At 48.7% G+C, this 9395-nt stretch overlaps 1 protein-coding gene across 1 annotated transcript in view; it reads right to left on the bottom strand.

Moving 5' to 3' along the window:
• Positions 1-357: 357 nt before the first annotated feature.
• The window catches only part of MYH14 (myosin, heavy chain 14, non-muscle), an 89143-nt gene continuing 80105 nt past the window's right edge, over positions 358-9395 (bottom strand). The window contains 4 exon segments of the mRNA XM_012643149.1: positions 358-1215; positions 1727-1899; positions 3533-3641; positions 6959-7167. Coding sequence (XP_012498603.1) covers positions 1062-1215; positions 1727-1899; positions 3533-3641; positions 6959-7167 — 645 coding nt within the window. The 3' untranslated portion in view covers positions 358-1061.

Genomic DNA, 9395 nt, shown 5'->3' on the forward strand with positions numbered 1-9395 from the left:
AATGGTCACTGGTCACTGCTGTCATGTTTTTGCAAAGACTTGGGAGTTGGCTGGAGTGTGGTACCCCTTCTGGTACTCACTGACTGGGGGGCTTGGAGTCAGAGACAACGCTACTCTGAGACTCAGTTTTCTTATCTGTATAGCGGAGGGAGTATCTCCATTATATTATATAATGGGGTGAGGAGGAAATGAGTTATTTCCCATTAAGTGTCTCGTCCCCAGGAGGTTCCCCCAAACACTGGCACAGCTATGATGATGAGAACCCCACCTGCAGCCCCAGCAGGCTGAAGAAGTCCATGGCCATCCCTCCCCCCATCAGAGACCCCCTGCAGGAACACACGCAGTGGTCGTGAAGGGTCCAGTTGGGGGCTGGAGTTTATTACTGCCAGAGCCGAGAGGCTGGGAGGGTAAGGGAGATTCCTCCAGCCTCCCGGGGAAACTCCAAACCTTGATCACACAAGAGCAACCAGAAGGGAGGGCAGAGCATGGGGCAGGAGGGGAGTGAGAGGGGTCCCCTCGTCCTGCTCCTTGCAAAGGTTCGAGGCTGGTGGAGGCCTGGGGCTCAAGCTTCGGTCACTCAGAAGTTTAGGGGTAGGGGCAGAAATGGGGGAAGGAGAGTGGCTACGTGGAGATACAAAAGTGTGAGAGCAAGATTCCTAGAGAGATGCAGAGAAGGAGAAAGACCAAGGGAGGGAGGAAGGGAGAAGCAGAGGAAACGGAGCACTGTCTGAGTAGGGCAGGGAGCCCATCTTGCTCCTAATACGTAAAGATCATTAACAACCGAAGAAAGGATGGGGAGCTGATGGGACCACAGCTCGCCAACTGTACCCAATTTCCCCACAAGCAAGAGAGCCCCACTCCTCTGTGTTCAGGGGTCATTGGTTGATGGGAGGTCTCAGGGGGCCCAGGGTGGGGTTGATAAATGCCAAAGTGCCCAAGGGTGGCACCATTTCCAAAGTGCAAGAAGCCAGAGAGTGGGGTTTCTGGGACACGTGCCCACAGGGGCCAGGGAGGAAGGGACCTGGGTCCTGTCTGTTAGTGTATCTGGGGGCAGGGTGGGGTCACTGGGGCTGGGCTTGTGGGGACCCCTCAGGCTCCGGGGGTGGTGGCCCAGACCCCGGCTCTGCCTCCTCCATCTCTTCGTCGGATGCCACGCCCTCCTCTAGTCGGAAGACCTGCCGCACCGTGCGGGTGGTGAAGGTGAGGGGGCCGCGTCTGTGGGGAGGAGAGACCAGGACACAGAGATGAAGTGAGGGGAGCAGAGAGAGATATGGGGGGGAGAGAGAGAGAGAGAAAACAAAGAGAGAGGAAGAGAGAGCGAGAGACGAGGTCAGGAGAAATGGAGAGAGACGGGCAGAGGGCAATGGTGGGACCACAGAGAGATCAGGGGACAGAAAGATGGGAGGACAGAGATGGGGACAGATATTTGGGGGACAGAGACACAAAGGGACAGAAAGATGTGGGGAATGGGCAGAAAGATGGAGGTACAAAATGAGAAAAGGGAGGGCACACAGATAAGACCGAGAGAGAAATGGGGATGGGGAGAAAGAGAAGTCACCTGAATCTGGCTCTCCGCAAACACGGCTCCTGTTCCCATGCCCCCACACACCCGTGGACCCCATTTTTCCCTCTTGCTGTCTCTGGCAAGGCCTTCGCCTAGCATCCCTGAGGTTTATGGAGTGAGGGTGCTGCCCACCCATCAGGCATATGTGTGGGGCAGCCATACCGAAGCCGGTTCCTCAGCGTGGTCACCTCGCGGTTCATTGACTCGGCGGACTCTGTGACATCCTCTAGCTCACGCTGCAGCCTCCGGCGGCCAGCCTGAGCCCGGGATGCCTCCTCCTCGGCCTCCTCCAGCTGCCGCTTCAGCTGTTTCACTCGAAGGTTTCCCTTCTCCAGCTTGGCAGGAGCAAGGGCACTGGGTCATATCTCTGGGTACTCTCCTCACCCCTTCCCTCCTCAACAGCCCTCTAATTCTCAGCGCCATCCCCCCTCTCCCCTGACTCTCTCTGACCTGTCACCTGCTCTCTGTTCAGGCCTTATCCTTTTCTTCTAAGACCCTCATACCAGCCTCCACCCTGGCCTCCAATCTCTCCCCTGCAGGCCATCCCCCACATGTCCTCAGAGGGGTGTTTTTATGCTCAGAGCTGACCTTGAACCTCCATGCTCACAACCCTTTCCTAGCTCCCCAGTACCACTGGGACAAGGTTCCAGCCCCTGAGCCTCACATTTCAGGCCCTGCAGGGTCTTATTCTTATCCATTTCTCTTTTTCCCATGAACCCACTGTCCAGACCAACTTCACTGAGATCCTCCCCAGACCCTGCCATCTCGTTCTCCAGGAAGCGAACACACATGATCTGACCTCATTTATTATCACACCATTCTTCTCTCCAGCCATACTGGTCTGCTTCTTGCTCTGAACTCACCAGGCTTATTTCATACTTAAGGCCTTTGAACTTGCTGTTCCCTCTGCCTGGTTCTTCCTCAATTCAAATTCAGGTCTCAATTCAAATTTCACCTCCTCAGAGAGGTCTTCCTGACCTCCCAATCTAAAGAAGATCCCCCAATACTCTGTGTCTTCCTCTTTCTTCATTCTTTTTTGCTTCACAGTCCTTGTCACAGTCTGTAATCATCTTTGTTTATTTATGGGTTTACTATGCTTTTTCCTGTGCTGAAAATGTGAGTTCCATGAAGGCAAGGACCACCTCTGTCTCATTCACATCCACATCCCTAATGCCTAGCACAGTTCCTGGCATGTAGTGGGTGCACAATAATTGTTTGTGGAATGAATGGCAAATCAAGCACAGCTGAGCTTTTAAGGGCACGGGAACTCTGTCTAGTCAGACAGACCTGGGATCTGGATCTGGGCACTATCCACCTACGAACTCTGTGACTTTGATGCAAATTATATTCACTCTTAAAGTTTCAGTTTCCTCACCTGTGAAAAAATACAAGTGTGTATTTTTTAAAAAGCAGTCGCTTGTGACACAATAACTGCTCAATAAATAATTAAGAGCAGACTCTGGGGCTAGAGTGCTGAGGTTTGAACCCTGACCCTACCTCTTACTAGGTAAATAATTTTGAGTAAGTTACTTCACTTTCCTGTACCTCAGCTTCCTCACCTGAATAACAGGGGAAATAATAGTACCTACCTCATAGGGTTCTGATATGTACTACATGTTGTGTCTTTAGCATATTGCCTAGCATGTAGAAAGCATTCAATAAACATTATCTATCGTTATTTAGTCCTGGTCTAGCTTCTGGGTATGGTTTAATTTTTTCCCTCATCCTGTAAGCCTCAGCTCCCTACCAGGGCCCTTCCTGGATGCCAGAATTGATGGACTGCAAAGTCACTGATTCCAACCCTCTGCTGATGGACCAAGCCCCAGGATGGTATCTGCACTCGGCTGTAGTCCGGCACCTGCAAGTTGCTTCTTGTGTTGAGAGCTCACTGCTTCCAGAGATGGACTGTGCTATTTCTCAGTCAATGGCCCCACTCCTCACTGCTCCGTAATGATGTCAGCTGCTTACCTGGTCCCGGAGCTGGTCAGCTACCCTCCGCTCCTCCTCCACCTGGAGCACCACCTCTTTAAGCCGCTTCTCAGCTCTGCGCACCAGCTTGCCAGAGAGGATGCGCTCTCTGAAGGGAGGGATGAGGAATCGTCTCAGTAGAGGCACTCAACCTGCGGTTCTGTCCCCATAGCCTCCTCCAGTGGCTGTCATCCTGTTCTTGGGCTGGCCTCTTCCCTCTTTCCTACCCCCCAAGTGGCTCCCACAGTTTATTCCGCCAGATAGTGATACCCAGGCTCCCTTCTCGAGGGCATCTATGTCCTTGACTTCTACTATGATAACTGAGTTCCTAAAAATGTCTCCTGTGATATTGTGATTTATAATACATATGTATTTGGTCTCATTCAGTTTCCAAAGAGAATCATTTAAAAACTACTGTCTGCTCTTTGGGCCCATTCATTGCCCCTCAAATTTATTTGCTATCCTTCACAACTGCCTACATTCTCCATTTCTCCCACCCCTACGAAGAGTGTATTTAAGCCTCAACCATCTGGCCTTTCTTTGAGTCTCATATTTTATATGGCTGCCATGCTCATGCACATTAACAAATTTGCATGCCTTTTCTTTTGTTAATCTATTTCTTGTCAGTTTATTTCAGCAGACTCAAACCTTCAGTGGGGGGAAGGAAAATTCTTTTGCCTCTCTACCTGTCCTCTCCTGTATGGACCATCACACCCAGGGTGAAGGCCATATGATGAGGCCCCCAGCAATGGGCAGTGCTCGGCAGCCACAGCTAGACAAGACAGCCCCAGCTGTGCTGAGAGGTAGGCACAGGGCTGGAGGGAAGAGGGAGGGCACTAAGGAGTGGAAAGGGATGCAGGGCAGAGACTCCTCCAGCTATGGATCATCTGGCCATTCTTTGTTCACAGGGTGACTTTCAGCAGGTCGCTTACCTCCTCTGAACCTCAGTTTCCTCATCTATATAATGTATAGTGGAGGGGCTCAGACCTGTGTACCCATTAGCTTCTGGAAGGCCTCTCCAAAGACCTCCAACCACATTTCCTATGCACACTGGGGCCCATGGCCAACCCTGTGGACTGAGAACTACTTCTCCCATAAGCCTCTGGGGCTGTTTCCTTCTGTCTGTCCCTGAGGCCTCACCATGTCCCATGATGAATCCAGCACCTTCCCCCTCCAAACCCCAATATTCCCCCAGTCACCAAGCCTTAACCACAAACACTGTCTTCTTCCCCCTTCACATCCCACAGCCCATCCATTCTCAGCTCCACCCCTTCTGCCCCATGATTTCTCTTCTTCGTCCCCTCCTGTCTATCCTCACAGCTCCAGCCCTAGCTCAGTCCTCATCTTCTTCTGTTGGGACCATCATTCCAGGTTCCTTCCAGACCTCTCAGCTTCCTGTCTTTCTCTAGTCCATTCTCAACTTGGCCCCAGAGGGGTCTTTCTATACCTAGAGCTGGCCCTGCCCCTCCCCAGCTCACAGCCCTCCCATGGCTCCTCATTGCCCCCAGGACAGAGTTCCTCAGCCCGGCATTGGAGGCTGTGTGGTTCAAGCCTTGTCTACCTCCCTTGCCTCCCTGATCCCTCTCCCGGTCTCAGATTCCCAGAACGAATCACATTCCTCCAAATGCCCTGATGCCTTCCATATCTTCCCCTGAGGCTGCCACTCTGCTTGGGACTCCATGCCCTGCAAATCTTCTCATTTTTGCCAGGCCAGTTCAAGTGTTTCCTCCATTAGAAATCCTTCCCAAATCACCGCATCTCAGACTGATCCAGCTTCTCCTTCATCTCTGTCCTCCCAGCCCTCCTAGTTCACAGGCATTTGTTGCCATGTCTAGCTCGGGAGTCTTTCTCCTTGTGGAGTGAGGGGACAGCCCTGGTCTGAAAGGAGGGATGTGTGGAGACTCAGTGACAAAGGTAACACCTGAGTCTAGCTCGGGTGGGGAATCCTGCCAGACCATGCCCTCCATGGGGGCAAGGACCAGGAATGTCTAATTCTTCATCATTTCTCCAGTGCCCAGTGCATGCGAGGGTAAACAGCATACTCGTAACACGTTTGTTAAATGAATGAACAAACACAAAAGGGAACCTTATCCATCGTTTGGTATATAGCAACGCTCCTCCCCAACCAAATGATGGCAGAGATGCTGAATTGTGAATCAGGCATCCTAGATTTACAGCCCATCTCTGCTTCAGTTTTCCTATATATAAAATAAGGATTACAATGGATTACAATGGTCCTTCTCTCACAAGGATTATGTGATGCACAGGTATATACAGGTAGTTCAGCACCTGATATACCGTAAGTCCTAAGTAAGTGGGAACTATTAGTATTGTTGTAATTATTGTTGCTGAATAGTATTGAACAATAGAAAAATCCACAAGCCACATATACTAGGCTTAGTAATAAATATTCTCTTAGTTTAATTAGCATGGTGGTTCTCAACCGGGAATGTTATGGGGGTGTTTCTGGTTGTTCCAGCAACTGGAGATGACACCTCTTTCAGGGTCATACTATTGCTGCTTCCTGGCTCTGAATATGGACACGTATGGGTGTGGTGCTTGGCGTGTGCGCAGCCATTTTGTAACCATGAGGGAGACCAAGGAAACTACACAGGCGCTGACCCAGAACCCTACCATCTTTTGGCCGCCTGGCTCCATACTTCTTATCATGCAAGAAAAAGGCATTATTCTTTGTGACAGATTCATGGAAAAAACTGTCCCAATTCTCATCCCTTTCTGCAGCCACATCCTTGACAATATGACTTTGTGGCTGCTCCCACCAAGCAGCAATATCTATTTCCTCAAACCCTTGGATCTGAGCTAGGCACATGACTTGCTTTGGTTAATGGGATGCAGTAGAAGTGACATAGTACCAGTTCCAGGTATAGGCCTCAAGAAGTCTTTAACACTTCCCCTTGCCCTCGGAACCTTGACTCTGCCATGTGAACAGTCCTGGGCTAGGCTGCTAGAAGATGAGAGGCCACATGGAGCAGAGACAAGTTAGTTGTCCTAGGCAAGGCCTTAGACTTATGAAAATCCAAACAAGATGAGCAAATCCATCTAGCTGATCCTCAGCTGAGCAAAGATGTATAAGTGAAGCCCACCAAGCTCAGATCAGCAGAACTTACTAGCCAGCCCAAAGACTCATGAGCAATAATAAATGGTTGTTGTTTTAAGCCACTAAGTTTTAGGGTGGTTTGTTACACAGCTATAGCTGACTGCTACATTATTGTGTAAGTCATACTCTTAATGGGACTGCAGTTACTTGCAGCTCAAAGCATCCTAAATGATATAGGAAATCAGAATCATTAATATTATGATGCCTTTGGATGTTTCTAAACCAGATGTTTGTAACACAGCTCCCCTTCCTCTCCCGGACCAGAATGTGGGGGTCTTCCTCCACCCACGGCCTCTGCTCCCACCCACCTGCTTTCCTGTTCCAGCTGCTCCTCAGCCTGGGCCAACTTAGACTCAAGGGCAGCGATGACCATCTTTTGGCGGGCCCGGGCCCCAGCATCCTCTTCACCCAGGCGTCCCCGTAGCTCCTGCATCTGCCGTTCCAGTTGCTGTCGTCCGCTTTCTGCTTTGGCTGAGAAACTGCGCTCAGCAGACAACTCTGTGGTCAGTGATTCCACCTGTAGCAGGTAGGGAAGGAAGGATGTCATGGTGGAGTCTCAGAGGGAAGGTTGCAGGTAAATCCAGGCACCTCCCGGAATTAAGTGAGCTGATGATTGTTACATGCATAGCACAGAGGCTGATACTACTAAATACTCAATATTAGCTTGTATTTTTAGTCATTGACTTACCATCCAACAGCACTGCCAGCACTGGGTTTTAACCTTTTGGATAGTTTTTTGCTATTTTAATAAGTCCATGAGACCATCGCAAACTTGTTAAAATGTTAAACTGTTAAAAACTTGTTAAATTCTACTTCTGACTGTGATGAATCTATTCCAAGGGTTATCACACTTTTATATGCACCCAGATCATCCATGAAGCTGCATCTATAACACGCATCTCAATTCATAATGAGGAGGTTCACATAGGAGTGAATACGCGGGATCATTTTGAGAAACACTGCCTCAATAAACACCAGCTACTGCACTGAAAATGTGTAAACGCTCCCCTAATAATTCCCACTTATTTATTCAGCTTGTACTCCGAGCGTGGCCCTGTGCTGGGAACACAGAAATGAGTCAGACCCTGTCTGATTCACACTTGATTTCGTTTTACCTTCCCGGGAACACATCCACTTGGTAATTACCATATTCTTTTTTATTTTTTAAACTTTTTCTTGTAAAATAAAACAGTGATACAGAAAGTCAAACACTAAGCAAATGCGTGGCTTCATGAGTTAGTAAAAGGCAAACAAACATCACTATCAACACCCCCTGGTCATGTACCATTCCAGAAGCCCCTTCCTGTACCAATCCTGGTAACAACCCTCCCTTCCCCCCAAAACAGCACATTATCCTGACTTCTCAGGTAATCACTGCCTTGTACCTCCTTAGAGTTTTGTTACAGATGCATCTCTTAGGTCCTTTAGTTGAATCCTGCCTATTTAAAAAGTTATGTCTGTCTTTTACGTCTCTTTTAATCTACAGTTCCCTCCTCCAGCCATTTTGTTTCCTTACAATTTATTTGTTGAAGAATCTAGAACGTTTGACCTATAGAGTTTCTCTCGGTCTGGGTTTTTCTGATTATATGCTCATGATCTAATTCAGCATTAGCTCCTCTGCCCTCTGTGTTTCCTGCAAACGGGCAACCAGGTCCAGGGACTTTATTCTTTCTCTTTATTTGTGAGTTCTCTAGGTAACGAATTGGTTCCCTGTCATCGTCCAAGGGTCTCTGCACTGGGCTGAACACTCTGTCTTGCAAAATCTACACCTATCCAGAACTTCGTAATGTGACCTTAGTTGGAAATAGGGTCTTTGCAGATGTCATTAGTTAAATTAAGATAAGGTCATGCTGGATTGGGGAGGCCTCAATCTGGCATGACTGGTGTCCTTATAAGAAGAGGAGAGGAGACACAGAGAGCAGACGCAGGGGACACGCCACGTGAAGACAGAGGCAGAGACCGGAGCGATGCATCTGTAAGTCAAGGAACACCAAAGTCACCAGCCGCCACCAGCAACTAGGATCGAGGCCTGGAACAGACTCTCCTTCGGGAGGAACCAACCCTGGCAACGCCTTGACTTCAGACTTCTCGCCGCCACAACCAGGAGAGAATAAATTCCTGTTTTAAGCCACTGGCTTTGTGGCAACTTTTTGTTTTTTTTTTAATGGCGGCCCAAGGGGAATGAATATAGCAACTAATATTTTTTAAAATATTGTGAATTCATGGCTTTACACAGATTGGATGGGTTTAAATCAACTGCAATTATTTTCCTTATTGAAGTTCCTCTGGGGCCAGTGGGAGGCTCTCAGATTGAATTCTAAGTGCTTTTGACACAACCACACTATTTTTCTCCCCAACTGGTACAAGATGTTCCAGGCTACTCTTGTTCATTTCCTGCTCCAGGTCTGGAACCAGCCATTTCTAAAGAAGCTCCAGTTTCTCTGAGTGGGAAATGGAATTTCTAGACCACAATGTGGGCACATGGATGCTCACTGCTACGGGATTGGTATTGTTTCCAGGCCTTTGGATGGACAGAGACAGACTCGATCCATATAAAATACATCATCAGTTCATGTGAAAATGATCAAGTCAAATTCAGGACTACAGACTTCTTTTTTATAAACTTAACCTCTTCTCTGTGACATCCGTATCTAGGTTGTTTGATGCTGAGAACCCTGATAACCAAGGACACAGCAGATGACAGAATATCCCATCTTTGGTCATTGACTTTATCCCATATAATAC

Source organism: Propithecus coquereli, unplaced genomic scaffold, assembly GCF_000956105.1.
Source record: "Propithecus coquereli isolate 6110/MARCELLA unplaced genomic scaffold, Pcoq_1.0 Scaffold193, whole genome shotgun sequence".
NCBI lineage: Eukaryota > Metazoa > Chordata > Mammalia > Primates > Indriidae > Propithecus > Propithecus coquereli.